The sequence below is a fragment of the Dendrobates tinctorius genome, unplaced genomic scaffold (assembly GCF_039654945.1).
Source record: "Dendrobates tinctorius isolate UK_male_01 unplaced genomic scaffold, ASM3965494v1 ptg000181l, whole genome shotgun sequence".
In the NCBI taxonomy this organism is placed as follows: domain Eukaryota; kingdom Metazoa; phylum Chordata; class Amphibia; order Anura; family Dendrobatidae; genus Dendrobates; species Dendrobates tinctorius.
Window position 1 is genome coordinate 9,804,040 of NW_027361848.1, and position 17,504 is coordinate 9,821,543.

A 17,504-nucleotide genomic window follows, 5' to 3' on the forward strand; every position below is an offset into this window, starting at 1 on the left:
GCGGATTCATCCGCGCGGATTTTGTAAAATCCGCAGGTGAAACCGCAGGTCAAAAGACCTGCGGTTTTACCTGCGGATTGCTCTGCGGTTTTGCCCTGCGGTTTTTCATCTCCTCAATGGAGAAGATGGCAAACCGCAGGGGAATCCGCAAAAAGAATTGACATGTCAATTCTTTCTGCGGATTGAAAACCGCAGATAATCCGAGCGGAAAATTCCGCACCATCTGCACTGCGGTTTTTGATTCCCATAGGGAATCATTGTACTGTACACCTCAGCAGAAACTGCTGCGGGTCCGCAGCGGCCAAAACCGCTGCGGAACCGCAGCAAAATTCGCAGCGTGTGCACACAGCCTAAGGAAGCCTGATATTGCATTTGGTACATACAAAATATTTGACCATGGCAGCTGAAGCAGATGAGGAGGATCGGGACTGCTCACCCTTGGGCATACTGACAGGCTTTTACCTGGTGCTGACCGTCGGGGGTAAAAAGCAGAGTGAGGGAGCAACCTGTAGTGCAGTACTCACATACCCACGACCTGTGTCCCCGCCGTAGCTGCCGCCCGAAGGCTGATGGAGAGAGCGAGAGCAAGGTGAACAGCCCCGCCGCTGCCTAGAAGCTTTATGAAATCACCGCCCGAAACCGGTAAGTGGGGACGTGCTCTGGCTTCCTGGAGCACCAAGATGGCGCTGGTACAGGAAGAGGAAGCCGAGGGGCGGAGCCTACCCCGGAAGCCGGGATCTGGCGTCGGCCGTGCTGGGCTCTGCCGCTGGAGCCTAGGACCTTATCGCTGCCACGGGAGGAGGCTGGAACCACGCTGCACTGACATGCGTGAAAGTAAGTGTTGGCTCTTAAAATAAGTTTAGAACCATGGGCTGCAAGCCAGGGTAAAACGAAGGAGAGCCGCCCTCTAGTACTCAGGAATATTCTGAAGACAGAGCAACAGGCAAAAGGAGATTCAGCTCACCCCAGCAGGGAATGGCAGAATCCAGAAAAGCAAGGAAAACAAAACACTAATGCAAAAAGGCAAAGCAGAAATCTTAGCTTTAGATGAGCAGGAATCAGACTGGTTTCCTAGAAGTCCACAGAGAATCACCCGCAGGCCAGAAGGGCGTCGGCAGCCTTATATCCAGTCATTAACTCCACTCAGCCAGTCATCATCATCAGCCCCAGGTGTTTGACAATCAGGCTCACTACCTTTCTTCACCAGAAGAGAGAGTTCCTCGGGCCTCAGTACTGAAGGGGAAAATGAACTCACAACAGTACCTCCCCCTTGAGGAGGGGTCACCGAACCCTCAACCACGCCACCAGGGCGATCAGGGTGAGCCCGATGAAAGGCACGCACCAATCTTTTGGCATGAATATCAGAGGCAGAGACCCAGGAATTATCCTCCTGACCATAACCCTTCCACTTAACCAAATACTGGAGTCTCCGTCTAGCCAGACGGGAATCCAGTACTTTCTCTACCTCATATTCCATGTTACCTTCAACCAATACAGGGTCTGGAGGTGCAACCCCCGGAACAACAGGTTCAACAAACCTCTTCAACAAAGATTTATGGAACACATTATGGATTTTAAATGTGACAGGAAGAGCCAAACGAAAAGAGACCGGATTAATAATCTCCAAAATCTTGTAAGGTCCAATAAATCTAGGCTTAAACTTAGGAGAAGCCACCTTCATAGCAATATTTTTTGATGATAACCACACCATATCACCAACCTTAAACTGGGGACCAATGGTCCTATGTCGGTTGGAAAACCGCTGGGCCTTTTCCTGGGAGAAAGATAACTTATCCACCACTTGGTCCCAGATCTGGTGCATTCTCTCCACCACAGTGTCAACACCTGGGCAGGCAGAGGGCTCCACCTGCCCTGAAGAAAATCGAGGATGAAACCCAAAGTTACAAAAAAAAGTGACATCAAAGTGGCAGAACTAGCTCTATTATTTAAAGCAAATTCGGCCAAGGGCAAAAATGAAACCCAATCATCCTGATTAGCAGAAATAAAACATCTCAAATATGACTCCAAGGTCTGGTTTGTTCGCTCTGTCTGCCCATTGGTCTGAGGGTGAAAAGCAGAGGAGAAGGACAACTGAATTCCCAGCTTGGAACAGAAAGTTCTCCAAAATCTAGACACAAACTGGACTCCTCTGTCAGATACAATGTTCTTAGGAATCCCGTGCAAGCGAACCACCTGTTGTAAAAACAGGGGCACCAATTCAGAGGAAGACGGCAACTTAGGGAGTGGTACAAGATGAACCATCTTAGAGAACCTATAACAAATCACCCAAATAACAGTCATCCTTTGAGAGACAGGCATATCAGAGATGAAATCCATTGAAATATGGGTCCATGGCCTCTTGGGGACAGGCAAAGGCATCAACAACCCACTAGAGCGAGAACACGATTTAGACCGGGAGCACGTCCCACAGGACTGCACAAAATTCCTGACATCACGAGACAAGGAGGGCCACCAAAAAGACCGACTCACCAGATCTCTAGTACCAAAAATACCTGGATGACCAGCCAAAGCAGAGCAATGAACTTCAGACATCACTCTCTTCTTCCACTGGTCAGGAACATACAACTTTCCACTGGGACAACGCTCAGGTTTGTCCTCCTGGAACTCTTCCAGAGCATGTCTCAAATCGGGCGAGATGGCAGAAAGAACTACCCCTTCGCCTAAGATGGTAGCAGGCTGGGTCACCACAGGAGAATCAGCAAAGAAGCTCCTAGAGAGGGCGTCAGCCTTGACATTCTTAGTTCCAGGAAGAAAAGAAACCACAAAATCAAAACGTGTAAAAAACAAGGCCCACCTAGCCTGTCTAGGGTTCAAGCGCTTAGCCGACTCTAGGTAAATCAAATTCTTGTGGTCAGTGAGGACCACGACTTGATGCTTAGCTCCCTCCAACCAATGTCTCCACTCCTCAAATGCCCATTTCATGGCTAACAGTTCCCGATTCCCCACATCATAGTTACGTTCAGATGGAGAGAACTTTCGGGAAAAGAAAGCACAGGGATTCATTTTAGATGTTACAGGATCCTTTTGGAACAAAACAGCTCCTGCACCAATCTCAGAAGCATCCACCTCTACCTGGAACAGAAGTGGGACATCAGGTTGCCGCAAAACCGGGGCGGAGGTGAATCTTCGCTTCAGCTCCTGAAAGGAAGAAACAGCCTCCGGAGACCAATTTAACACATCAGCACCCTTCTTAGTCAAATCAGTCAATGGCTTGGCAATACTAGAAAATTTTGCTATAAATTTCCGATAAAAATTAGCAAAACCCAAAAACTTCTGGAGGGCCTTCAAAGAAGTGGGCTGAACCCAATCGTAAATGGCCTGTACCTTGGCCGGGTCCATTTCATTAGTTGACGGGGACAAAATAAATCCCAAAAAAGAAATCCTCTGTACTCCAAAAAGGCATTTAGATCCTTTGACATACAGGGAATTCTCCCTCAAGATCCGGAACACAGTCCGAATATGTTCCACATGAGAATCCCAATCCTTGGAGAAGATCAAAATATCATCCAGATAGATAATCAAAAATTTATCGACAAAATCTCGGAAAATATCGTTCATGAAGCACTGGAAGACAGAAGGGGCATTAGTGAGCCCAAAAGGCATCACCAGGTACTCAAAATGTCCCTCCGGAGTATTAAACGCCGTCTTCCCTTCATCCCCATGCTTAATGCGAATAAGATTATACGCCCGCCTGAGGTCAAGCTTGGTAAACCAGCAAGCACCTTTAACTCTGGAGAATAGATCAGAAATAAGGGGTAATGGATACTGATATTTAACAGTAATTTTGTTGAGAGCACGATAATCAATACAAGGTCTTAATGATCCATCCTTTTTGGCTACAAAAAAAAAACCGGCACCTAAGGGTGACGAGGATGGTCTAATATGACCTTTCTCCAACGCCTCCTTAATATAGGATCGCATAGCCTCGTGCTCGGGTACAGATAAATTGAATAGCCGACCCTTGGGAAATTTACACCCCGGGCTCAGTTCAATTGCACAGTCATAACTCCTATGAGGAGGCAGAGACGCAGACTCATTCTCACTAAATACATCATAAAAGTCCGCCAAATAATCAGGAACATCATGCGACTGAGGAGAGGTGGAAAACACCGGAGCCTCACTAAAGGCACACAGACAACCCCAACTCACCACAGACACAGATTTCCAATCCAAAACTGGATTATGAATTTGTAACCAGGGAAACCCCAGAACAACAGTATCATGCAGATTATGTAACACCAAAAACCTGCAATTTTCTTGATGGTCTGGGGCGACCCGCATTACCACCTGGGTCCAAAACTGAGGTTTATTTTTAGCCAAAGGAGTAGCATCAATCCCCCTCAAAGGGATAGGCGTCTGCAGAGGTGTCATCGGAAATCCACAACGTTTAGCAAAATCCAAGTCCATTAGGTTTAGAGCTGCTCCCGAATCCACAAAAGCCTTGGCGGAAAATGTGGACAGGGAGCAGATCAGAGTAATAGCCAGAAGAAACTTAGGTTGAACACCACCAACAGAAAACGTGTGTGCAAGGCGTTTCTCGCGTTTAGGACAGACAGAAATAATATGTGAGGCATCTCCACAGAAAAAACACAACTTATTACGCCTTCTGAACTCCTGACGCTGCTCTCTGGAAAAAACTCTATCACATTGCATAGGTTCAGACATCTGTTCAACAGGTGGCAACACCTCTCGTGCAGCTCTGCGTTCGCGCAAACGCCGATCAACCTGAATGGCTAAAGACATAGAATCGTCAAGACCAGAGGGAACAGGCAATCCCACCATAGTATCTTTTACGGCTTCTGACAACTCCTTCCGAAAGAGAGCAGCCAAGGCATTATCATTCCAGGTAGTAAGTACTGCCCACTTTCGGAATTTTTGACAGTACAATTCTGCAGAATCACGACCCTGGTTCAATGCCAGCAGGGTCTTTTCAGCCTGATCAATGGCATTAGGTTCATCATACAACAACCCCAAGGCCTGAAAAAATGCGTTCACATTAGTCAGAATAGGATCATCTGGTTTCAAAGAAAACGCCCAATACTGGGGATCGCCACGCAGCAAAGAGATGACAATTTTAACCTGCTGCGCGGAGCTCCCTGACGAGTTAGGCTTCAAGGCAAAAAATAATTTACAATTATTTTTGAAATTCAAAAATTTAGACCGATCCCCAAAAAATACATCAGGTGTAGGAATCTTTGGTTCAGCAGCATGTGAATGAGCAAGGTAGGCGGAGATTCCCCGCACTTCCGCAGCGAGCTGCTCCACACGATCAGACAATTGCTTTATCTCCATTGAGAGAAAAAAAAATTCCCCCTACGGCCTCAGAGCTATAGAGGAAAAAATATACACACTTTTTTTTTTATACAATTCTTTCCTGCAATTGAGTACCCTAGGATCTGCGGTATGGCGGGTGATTCTGTTATGATTGAGTCACCGTAGGAGGCAAAAATAGAAATGCTAGCTAAGTCCAGAAAACCAGAGAAGTTGGCAGCTATCGGATTGCAGACCCCTGAACCTAGCAACACAACTAGCAGTAGCCGTGGGGGGCTCCTACGATGCCCTAGGCCCCTCGATCACAGCCGGAGGACTACATAGCCTAAAGACAGAAAGGGAAATCTAAACTGCCCCAGAGCAGACCCCAAAGCAAAAGGCAGCCCCCCACATATAATGACGGTGAAGCAAGAAGAAAGAACAAAACACAGACAGAAAGATAGACTGAGCAAAGATGGGGCCCAAGCTAGCTTAGATAGGAAAGGACAGGAAGGCTGCTGTCTGCAATCCGTGAAAAACCCTATGAAAATAAGAGGCAACAAACTGACAGTAAAAAAGGCCCTGAAGACGCTAGGCTTCAAAAAAGGCTATGTCAGTACTCAGGAATATTCTGAAGACAGAGCAACAGGCAAAAGGAGATTCAGCTCACCCCAGCAGGGAATGGCAGAATCCAGGAAAGCAAGGAAAACAAAACACTAATGCAAAAAGGCAAAGCAGAAATCTTAGCTTTAGATGAGCAGGAATCAGACTGGTGTCCTAGAAGTCCACAGATAATCACCCGCAGGCCAGAAGGGCGTCGGCAGCCTTATATCCAGTCATTAACTCCACTCAGCCAGTCATCATCATCAGCCCCAGGTGTTTGACAATCAGGCTCACTACCTTTCTTCACCAGAAGAGGGAGTTCCTCGGGCCTCAGTAGTGAAGGGGAAAATGAACTCACAACATTTATGCTTGTAAGCAGCGCATGGCAGGGACATCATGGGCTGCTCACAAGCAGAGCACAGCTGCCGGAATACTCACTGCTCTGCATGCCAGGACTGAGCGCACAGAGAGCAGTAAGCATTCATTGCTTTTCAGTATAAAAAGGAGGGGGCCATGCATACCAGGACCCGGATGGGGGCCAATCATACCAGAATAAGGATGGTTCCATGCACACCAGGACGAGATGGGGGCCATGCACATTAGGACGAGATGGGGGCCCTGCATACCAGGGTAGGGAAGGGGCCATGCATTCTAGGATGAGATGGGGTCCTGCATACCAGGATAAGGATGGGGCCGTGCATACTAGTATAGGGATGAGGGCGATCATTTTTGCCAGGATAGGGATGAGGGGACCATGCACACCAGGATAGGAATGAGGGGGCATGAATACCAGGATAGGGATGAAGGGGCCATGAACACCAGGATAGGGATTAGGGTTCCATGCATACCAAGATAGGGATGAGGGGGCCATGTGTATCAGGATGGGGATGAGGGGACCATATATACTGCTTCAATTTTATTCCCTAATTTCCTCCTCTAAAACCTAGGTGCATCTTATGGTCCGATGCGTCTTTTAGTCCGAAAAATACAGTAGTTTTTGACCAGCTATGGGGTACTGGTAAACTCAGGAGACACTGCACAACAACTTTATTTTTTTAAAACTTTTTATTGAAGGATTCCACAACATAGTATATCAAGCATAGAACATTACAGTATAAAGTCAGAATTATTCATAGTGACATAACCATATCATATTTCAGTAATAAGAAACAAACAAAACAATTAAAACGCAATATTCTTATTCAGTACAGTATACCATTCGCTGCATCTTTTAGCTTACAGGGTCTATTTAGGATCCTTGAGCTCATATCAGGTCGGATTATAGAAGATACACATTCTAAAATTCACATAAATCAAAGCTTGCATACTCTAGAAGTGACACATCATGAACCATATCTCGAAATCGAAGAGACCATATCATTAGTAGCCAAGTGTGTCAAAGGGGAGTCACACCACCTTTCCCAAATCTTATGGAACTTCTGGGGACATTTTCTGTTTTTATACAATATGTTCTCGTAAGGAATTATGTCATTTACCAATTTCTTCCATTGATTAATCAAAGGGGATCTCACTCCCATCCATCTCAGCACCACTGCCTTCCTAGCCATAAATAAAACCTCTCGAAGAAATATTCTATCATAATGAACCCACATCTCTTCATCCACAATACCCAGGAGACATAATTCAGGAGTGCATTCAATCGGTATTCCCAATATTCGTTCCAATGTATACATGTCATCACTCCAATACCCCCGAATACTACCACAGCTCCAGATAAGATGCCAAAAATCCACCCCCGATTCCCCACATCTATGGCATTCATCCGTTGCCCTTCTACCAAATTTATGAAGTCTGCTTGGGGTCAAATACAACTGGTGAAGGATATACAATTGGATCAATTTGTTGTTTGCAGCTGGTGACACCATTGTATGTTCATCTAGGGCGTCAATCCACTGTTCATCAGTGATAGAAGGTATCAAGCGGCGCCACTTACTTTCTACAACGAGCTGAGTGGATGCAATCTTAGACTTCAATAAAAAGGTGTAAAGAGACGAAATCATCCCCGTAGGTCCCTGAGTTTATAATATTCCTATCAATGGGTATTTAGATATTCTTATTCTAGGAAGCGGGAATTGATACATTATGGCGTGTCTCAGCTGCAGATATCTATAAAATTCTCTATAAGAAACTCCAAATCTCACATGCATTTGTTCAAATGATAATAAAATTCCATTTTCAAAAATCTGACTAAGTGTTATTATTCCATTCTGTTTCCAAAACCCACCTCAAAGCTGCGACATGTTATAAACAGCTAACATGTGCCCGCAATAGGTGTGGGCGGAATCGCGATCCACCCACGCTTATTAACTAGTTAAATCCCGCTGTCAAGCGCTGACAGCGGGCATTTAACTAGTACTTCCGGCCCGGATGGAAATGAGAGCATCGCCACGTGATCGGGGGTCAGTGTCGCGTTGTCTTGACAACCAGAGGTCTCATAGAGACCTCTATGGTTGTTGCCAGCAGACTGCTATGAGCGCCACCCGGTGGTCGGCGCTCATAGCAATGCAGTAAATCTGGCGATCTCAGCATCGCCTACATGTAGCAGAGCCGATCAAGTATGGCATGCTTCTAGCCCTCCTATGGAGGCTATTGAAGCATGCCAAAAGTAAAAAAAAAAAAAAAAAAAAAAAAGTGTTTAAAAATTTTAAAAAAAAGTTGAAATCACCCCCCTTTCTACCCAATCAAAATAAAACCTACACATATTTGGTATCGCCGCGTTCAGAATCGCCCGTTCTATCAAAAAAAAGCATTAACCCGATAGCTAAAAGGCGTAGCGAGAAAAAAATCAAAACACCAGAATTACATTTTTTTGGTCGTTGCAACATTGCATTAAAATGCAACAACGGGTGATCAAAGCTCTTATCTGCAAAAAAGTGGTATCATTAAAAACATCAGCTCAGCACGCAAAAAATAAGCCCTCACCCGACCCAAGATCACGAAAAATGGAGACGCTATGGGTCTCGGAAAATGGCACAATTTTTTTTTTAGCAAACTTCGGAATTTTTTTTCACCACTTAGGTAAAAGAGAACCTAAACATGTTTGGTGTCTATGAACTCGTAATGACCTGGAGAATCATAATGGCAGGTCAATTTTAGCATTTAGTGAATCTAGCCAAAAAGCCAAACAAAAAACAAGTGTGGGATTGCACTTTTTTGCAATTTCACTGCACTTGGATTTTTTTCCCGTTTTCTAGTACAGTACATGGTAAAACCAATGGTGTCTTTCAAAAGTAAAACTTGTCCCGTAAAAAATAAGCCCTCACATGGCCACATTGACAGAAAAATAAAAAAAGTTATGGCTCTGGAAAGAAGGGAAGCGTAAAAAGAAAAATCGAAAAAAGCTCCGGGAGTTAAAGGGTTAAACAAGATGGTTATATAATACAAAATAGTCAATAAATAACATTTCCCACATGTCTACTTTACATCAGCAATTTTTTAAACAAAATATTTTTATGAGGAAGATGAGGAAGTTAGAAGGGTTAAAAGTTGATCAGCAATTTCTCATTTCTCTAACAAAATTTACAAAACCAATATTTGTAGGGATAGTGAGGAGAGTCATACGCGAAGACCGTTATGTATCCCCCAAAATACACAGAGGTATACTGAACCCACTGGAGTGCACTGTAATCACAGCTACACCCGTGGTTACAATGCAAAATAAAAGAATATGGATTGGATCAAAATATTTGACCAATTCACATTTTAGGAAAACACGAAATGGGCTTTTAATTTTGGGGAGATTTGCAAGATTGGTAGTGGGGTTAAACTTTCCTTTCACGCCGGGTTTTGGGAGTAGCCCATGTCCACGATTCACATTTAAACTTTGAGTTGAGGTTTGGGTGTGTCAGTGGTTTGTTTGCAAGCTGCAGAGCAGGAGGTTCTGTGCAGGACAGGCCTGTGAGAGGTTAAACACAGAGCCAAGGAAAACACAGCGTCTGAAGCACCCAAGGCAGATACAGCGGTGCTGTCACCCACCGCAACAGGGTGCCATATGGACTGTATTGAATGACCCCGGCTGCGATCAGGAGGACAAAGCTGTCTTTAACTGTGTGAGTTTTTTGGACAATTAAGACTTTAAGTTGGACTTTTTGGGGTCACTGCCTATGAAAATGCATTGTGTGATCATCGCCGTACTACAGGACTACGTCACATTTGAAGTGACTTTCGGGGGGCCTATATGACAGAAAATACAAAAAAGTGACATTTTAAAAATTGAACCCCTCAAAGTTCTCAAAACCACATTCAAGAAGTTTATTAACCTTTCAGATGCTTCACATTTAAAACAATGTGGAAGATAAAAATTAACATTTACTTTTCCCACAAATAATGTCAATTTAGTCCCAAATTTTTAATTTTCTCAAAGTATAAGGAGAAAATGGACAGTACAATTTGCTATGGGATTTTTTCCTGGGTATGTCGACAATCCATATGTGCTGGAAAACTACTGATTGGGCTCGGCTTTGAAGAGAAGGACCACAATTTGACTTTTGAAGCGCAAAATTGGCTGGAATAGATCGCAGACAATATTTCGCATTTGCAGAGCCCCTGATGTGCCTAAACAGTGGGAAAAAACCCACAAATTACACCATCTTGGAAACTACACCAGTAAAGGAACTTTTCTAGAGATGTGGAGAGCACCTTGAACACAGAATTTTATAACGTTGAGCCGTGAAAATTAAAAAAAATACATTTGTCCTTCAAAAATGTTAGTTTTTCCTCAAATTTTTCATTTTCAGAAGGGTAAAATGAGAAAATGGACCATAAAATTTGTTGTGCAATTTCTCCTGAGAAGACAAAAACCCTATGTGTGGTGGAAAACTACTGTTTGGGCACATTGCAAGGCTCAGAAGGGAAGTGCCAACTGAATTCTGGAGCTCAATTTTGGCTGGGATTTTGCGGACATACTTTTGAGGCACAGTACAAAGCTCAGAAGTGAAGAAGCGCCATATTGGAGTTCAGATTTTGCTGGACTGGTTTGAGAGTGCCATGTCACATTGGTAGAGGTTCTCCTGACGTGTGATAACAGCAGAACCCCTCATAAGTGACCCCATTTTACAAACTACACTTCTCAATTAATTCATCTAGGGGTGCAGTGGGCATGTTGACATCACATGTGCCTCACAGAATTTTATACCATTTTTACCACTAAAATGTTAGAGACCCAAGTTATTAATAAGGCTAATAGGAAAAAATGGACCACACTGTTTGTTGCGCAATTTCTCCTGAGTGAGCCAATACCCTACATAAAATTGAGAAATACTTTTTATACACAGTGGGAAATCTTATAAGGAAAGGAGCGCCATATTGTAGTGCAAATTTTGTTGTTATGGTTTGCGAGTGCTGTGACCCACTGTAACAGCCTCTGACCTCATTTTACAAACTACATGAGCTAAGAAGTTGTGTACATCCATCTAACTCACATAGTAATTTAAGTGACTCAACACACCAGCCAGATGTGTACTTACCCATTCCAGCTGCAATGACTGGAAGCGCCAGATCATATGTGTACAGGATATATGACATCAGCAAAAAGTCAATGTAGCTCCGATGGCTGGGCAGTAGCACCACCGGATGCTCCTGAATGGCTTGGCCCAACTGCAGAATACATAAGAAATTGATACACTTTATTACGGTAAATAGGTAAATTAGAAGTTTGTGCGTCTCCTTACTTACTCTCTGTATGCCTTCCTCATTGACACAAACTTTATGGAAAAGCCTTTTGAAAATCTTGCTCAGGGTGAGAGCAAACATTCTGATAGCAGCCAGATTTAAGTTTTGACCCATTTCATCAAGAATCTCAGTAGCTTGATCCTGAATAACATCAAGTGAATCTCCAGATTCCAAACTAATCTGCAGACAAACAATACCAGAAATGTGAATACGCACTACACAAAAGTAACTTAAGGTAAGCTTTGTTCCCCAAATGTATGTTTGGTATCACGCCACGTAATCGCACGCACAGGAAATAAATATGGAATATCAATATTACTATGTGACAATATTGATCCCCAAGATAACCAATCATGGCAATATTCAACCATATATCATCAGTACGCTCTTAGAATACATACCAAAGAATCTCAATGACGACATCACTTTACTACTTGAATAAGATCCCAAAGCAGCAAGAACACTAGCAAATAGTACACAAATTAAAAAGCAAAATGAATACACTGTGGCTATATAACTAGAATTGTGTCATCCCAATAGGATTTCTAGATCTATAATGAAATGCATCTAGAACTAGAATTCACGTTATATGAGAGGTCATAACCACGGATACATTAGCCAATGCAATGCCCTGCACATGGGGTTAAGAGAAGAACTATACTACATTTCTAATTGAAGGTATTTGTTAATATTATTATTATACCTACTATATATTGGGGAATAACCATGACAAACTTGGTAAATGGTGGCACTACAACAAAGGAAATGCCCGATGTTTGGCCAGATGTGAGACCGGGGAAATAGAGGGTAACCAAACCACCCTGTAGTGGACTAAACAAGAAGTGTGTACATATCAATTCATAACAAAAGTAGGGGCATCCAATGGATCTGATAGTGGTAAGAAGAGAGAGAGTGTGTGTTTGTGTGTGTATGTAATCTGGTGACAAGAGTATAAAGTGATAGAAGTATAATTGGCTATTAAATCGGTTACCTCTATTTCCCCGGTCTCACACCAGGCCAAACATTGTTGCATGTGACCTTTATATATGAAGATTGTCACTTCATACATGCTCATCTTGCAATTATTCCGACTATTTATTATTTTCTGTTCATTTTTATTCATACTCTCAGTCCCATTCATCCCATTTCACATTTTATAGTCTTTGTTCTATTGTCTATACAAGTTAGTTGTTGGTGTTTCACCTGTATGCTACATACTCCTTCAAGTGGCCTTTCTTTTGGATCCTTTGCCCATACGATCTGATTGGACGTGCGCGCATGTGCCGCTTGCGTCCCGGCTATTGAGCGCCCCCTGTATCGCTATGATTCAAATGCGCCAAATCAAATGTCATGTGTCCCGACGTCATTGTTCACATGAAGTGGGGGCCGGCGACTTCCGTGTCCTCCTAGTGGCGCATGCGGCAAATTCCCTCGGTCCCATCCTACATTTTTAAACACTCTGGTTCAGCCTGGATGCCACACCCTGATGAAGGATGAGTTCTGAAATGCACGTTGGGGTGTGCATCACACTTGCCCACCTGATCACTCAGGTAATATACATTTCCTCGCTCTTATGCCTTTTGCACACTTGCTTAACATCTTCAGATCACACGTTTTGTTTGACATATTCATGCGTACTGCATAAAAAAAATCTGTTTTTCATTTGGTCCTGTTTAACATCCCATTTTATGCTGTTTCACCCCACAGTGATTCATATCTTGGCACATATTCTTTTTTCATCTTGCACCATATATGTTTTGTTACTGTTTCAGCATGTATATTGATCCACATTGGTGGTGCATACTATTGACTTCACTGTTTTTATAATATTGCTGAACTTCTTATCTGCACTACTTGGGCAACCTCTCATGCCATTATTACCCTGTATTATCCAGTCTACCATATGCTGATTTTTATTTACCTGTTGGAACTTGAACCTTCTTAACTTACTACTGTGCATTTATTATTAATTGTAAGTGCTGTTATGATTATATGCAAGTGCAGACTCTTGCTTTGTAGCAATGCCACCATTCGCTAAGTTTGTTCTAATCAAGGTGTTTTATCCTGTTCTATTTAAGTCTTGGAATATTTATTGACCACATATTCGTTTTTTTCCTCTCTTGGTTACTCTGCACAATCCGAATGGTCTGCCATTTTTTCCTCAATGCACATATATATCACCACTTCTATGATACAACCGTAATTGATTTCTTGTTTATATATATCAATTTGTCTCGTCCAGCAAGCTTTATTTCTACTACATATTGGGATAGTATCTTGGAGATAGGAATACCCCTTTAAGTTTCCCCTCCACTGGAACTAAGAAGCCTAGACAAAGCCCTGAAATAACAAATCCCATAGCCTTATCTCCCCTCCACCAAACTTTAGAGATGGTACAGGCAGATGACAATATCCTTGAATTTGTCAATGAGACTGAATGAAAAACCTGAATTTATATATGAAGAGGGGTGTCCCAACACTTTTGTCCATATAGTATAAATGATTTTTAGATATACAGCTATGGCAAAAATTAAGAGACCACAGCAAAATTTTCAGTTTGTCTGAATTTTCTCTTTATAGGTATATTTGAGTAAAATGTAAATTGCTCTTTTATTCTATAAACTACTGACAACATGTCTTCGAATTTCCAAGTCCTACATTTTGTATTTACTTTCAGAAAATGAGAAATGGTCAAAAAAATGCAGTGCTCGCAGACCTCAAATAATGATAAGAAAACAAGTTCATAATCATTTAGAAACAGCAATACTAATGTTTTAACTCAGGAAGAGTTCAGAAATCAATATTTTGTGAAATAACCATGATTTTTAATCACAGCTTTCATGTGTCTTGGCATGCTTTCCACCAGTCTTTCACACTGCTTTTGGGTGACCTTATGCCACTCCTGGTACAAAAATGTAAGCAATTCTTCTTTGATGGCTTGTCACTATCCATCTTCCTCTTGATTACATTCCAGAGGTTTTCAATGGGGTTTAGGTCTGGAGATTGGGCTGGCCATGACAGGGATTTGATGTGGTGGTCTTTCATCCATACATTGATTGACCTAACTGTGTGGCATGGCGCATTGTCCGGCTGGAAATACCAGTCCTCAGAGTTGGGGAACATTGCCTGAGCAGAAGGAATCAACTGTTTTTCCAGGATAACCTTGCATGCGGCTTGATTCATACGTCCTTCTCAAAGATTAACCTGCCAATTCCAGCCTTGCTGAAGCATCCCCAGATCATCACCGATCTTCCACCAAATTTCCCAGTGGGTGCAAGATACTGTGGCTTGTACGCCTCTCCAGGTCTCCATCTAACCATTAGACGACCAGGTGTTGGGCACAGCTGAAAATAGAATTAGACTTACCGGTAATTCGGTTTCTAGAAACCTTCCACGACAGCATAGGAGGAGGTCGTCTCCACGCCCTAATGGGGGACAGGAAGCACGAGAGGTTAAAAGGTCCCTCCCTCTCACCAGTGACTTACAACTGATTACCATAGCACCGGTTACCTTTAAGATTCTCAGAATTTGTCCAAGAATAAAGGGAGGGAAATAGTGGTGTCGTGGAAGGTTTCTAGAAACCGAATTACCGGTAAGTCTAATTCTATTTTCTCTAGCAACCTTCCACGACAGCATAGGAGACATAACAACCTATACTGCACTAGGGGGGGACAACGGCCTGAAGAACTTTTCGGCCAAAGACTAGATCCCTGTTGGATACAAGGTCTAATCTATAATGTCTAGTAAAGGTATGTAAGGAGGACCAAGTTGCTGCCCTATAAATCTGCTCTGAAGATGCGCCTGCCCTCTCAGCCCATGACGTGGAGATAGATCGTGTTGAATGCGACTTGATTCCAGCAGTGGGAGTAATGTTTTGGGTCAGGTAAGCTTCAGAGATAGCCCTTCAAATCCAACTGGCAATGGTGTTCTTCGCCACCTTCTTCCCTCTGTTTTGGCCAGAGGTATGGATAAATAGGTTGTGGTCGACTCTATAGGGTTTGGTACACTCCAGGTAGTGGAGAACTATACGTCTTACATCCAGCGTATGAAATACCTCCTCTTTGGGGTTTGCTGGGTTCTGACAAAATGACAGAAGGATTATATTCTGTAACCTATGGAAGTCGGACACTACCTTCGGCAGAAAAGATGGGTCAAGAGAGAGAACTATGAAATCATCTCTAACAGTTAGGTAGGGTTCCCTAACTGAGAGCGCCTGGAGCTCTCCTACTCGCCTTGCTGAAGTTATTGCTACAAGGAAGGCCACTTTACAGGTGAGGAGCTGAGAAGTGCAGGATGACAAGGGCTCAAAGGGAGATTGAGTGAGTCCCGTAAGCACCACATTCAAGTCCCATGTTGGGACCGCTATTAGCTTCTTTGGATGAAGTCTAGTGGCCAATGTCATGAATCTTCTTAGCCACCTGTGGTTGGCCAAGTCGGGATCGAGTCATTGTTTTTCTTGGGACTGCTGTTGCTGCTGCTGGGGGACCAGGATGTTCCTGCCTCTCCCTTTAGCGTAGCTCCATCTTCCCGTCTTTCTTTCCCTCGTGGTTGGGATGACTGATTCTTGGGGGCTCGAAAAAGACGTTTTCTTGTGGTTCTCTGCTCTGAAAGCACCTTCTTTTTGTCAGTGGCTTTTTCCAGAATTTCGTCTAAGGCAGGGCCGAAGACATGTTCACCTTTAAAAGGTAAAGAGCATAGTTTAACTTTGGATGTAATGTCTCCGCTCCACGTCTTAAGCCAGAGGGCTCATCTGTCAGAGTTTGATTGTACCATGGCTCTGGCAGAAGTACGGATCATCTCCATTGATGCGTCTGCCAGGAAGCCCGTAGCTCTCTGCAAGATAGGGAGTGAGTCAAGGAGGTCACTCCTTGAGGTACCATGCAAAATATGGTTCTCTAGCTCCTCAATCCATTGAAAGAGGGACCTAGAGACACAAGTGGATGCAATTCCTGATTTTAAGGTGGCCGCAGAGGTTTCCCATGTTTTCCTCAGGAGGCTTTCAGCTTTACGGTCCATCGGGTCTCTAAGCTGAGACGCATCATCAAATGCTAGAACCGTCTTCTTTACCACCCTTGCCACCTGGACATCGACCTTCGGGATGTCACATTTAAACTCCTCTCCTTCCAGAGGAAATCTATGACGGAGCTCTGAAGGGGCTGAGTAGTGTTTCTCAGGGTATTCCCATTCCTGGGAGATCATGTGCGCTATGCTTTTATGAACTGGAAAGCCTGCTCGTTTAGGTCCTTCATATCCCCCAAACATGCGATCCTGTGCTGTTTGCGTGACAGGTTCATCCTCTAGGCCCATAGTGGCGCGTACTGCGCTAATCAACTCCTCCACGTATTCTGTGGAAAGGAGATACCTTCTAACGTCAGGTGCCCTAGAGGTCCCTGGTTGCTCCCAATTTTCGGAGCTCGAGTTGAACGATCTCTCCGACTCGGATTCTGAATCCTCCACCTGAATCCTCCGTTTTTTTGAAGGTGGTGAGCCCATAATCGGAGGGGGTGGAGGTGGAGGGGGGGACAGGGCGGCTAAAGAGGTCTGAACCTGACGGGTGACCAAGCTGCGGATCTCGTCAATTAATGACGGGTGCTCGGCCCTGACCACTTTATCCGTGCATGCCTGACATAACTTTTTCTCCCAATTAGAGGGAAGTTTCGTACTGCATATGGCACATTTGGCCGTTTTGCTGGACGTATTGGTGCTTTTATGGGCAGACTTTTCTCCCTATAAGAAAGAGGGTGAGAAGTATTTTAAGGACCTCTATCCCAGATCCCACCACTAGGACCCACCCCAGGTAACACTCACTGTGGCTGGGGCAGCCCCGGGCTCTGCAGATGCAGGGCAGGAAGAACCGTCCATGACAGCAGGGGATTTGCCTTACCTGTCATCTTCCGGCGGGTTAATGAAGGGTTAACTTCGCCCTCAGCGCGTTAGCT

At 43.9% G+C, this 17,504-nt stretch overlaps 1 protein-coding gene across 5 annotated transcripts in view; it reads right to left on the minus strand.

Moving 5' to 3' along the window:
- Positions 1-17,504, minus strand: part of GNPAT (glyceronephosphate O-acyltransferase) — a 447,736-nt gene that overhangs the window by 346,000 nt on the left and 84,232 nt on the right. For all 5 annotated transcript variants that reach the window (XM_073551868.1, XM_073551870.1, XM_073551869.1 and 2 more), the window contains exons 3-4: positions 11,569-11,745; positions 11,361-11,490 (exon numbers count right to left, since the gene is read on the minus strand). In XM_073551868.1, coding sequence (XP_073407969.1) covers positions 11,361-11,490; positions 11,569-11,745 — 307 coding nt within the window. The remainder of the gene's footprint in view (positions 1-11,360; positions 11,491-11,568; positions 11,746-17,504) is intronic.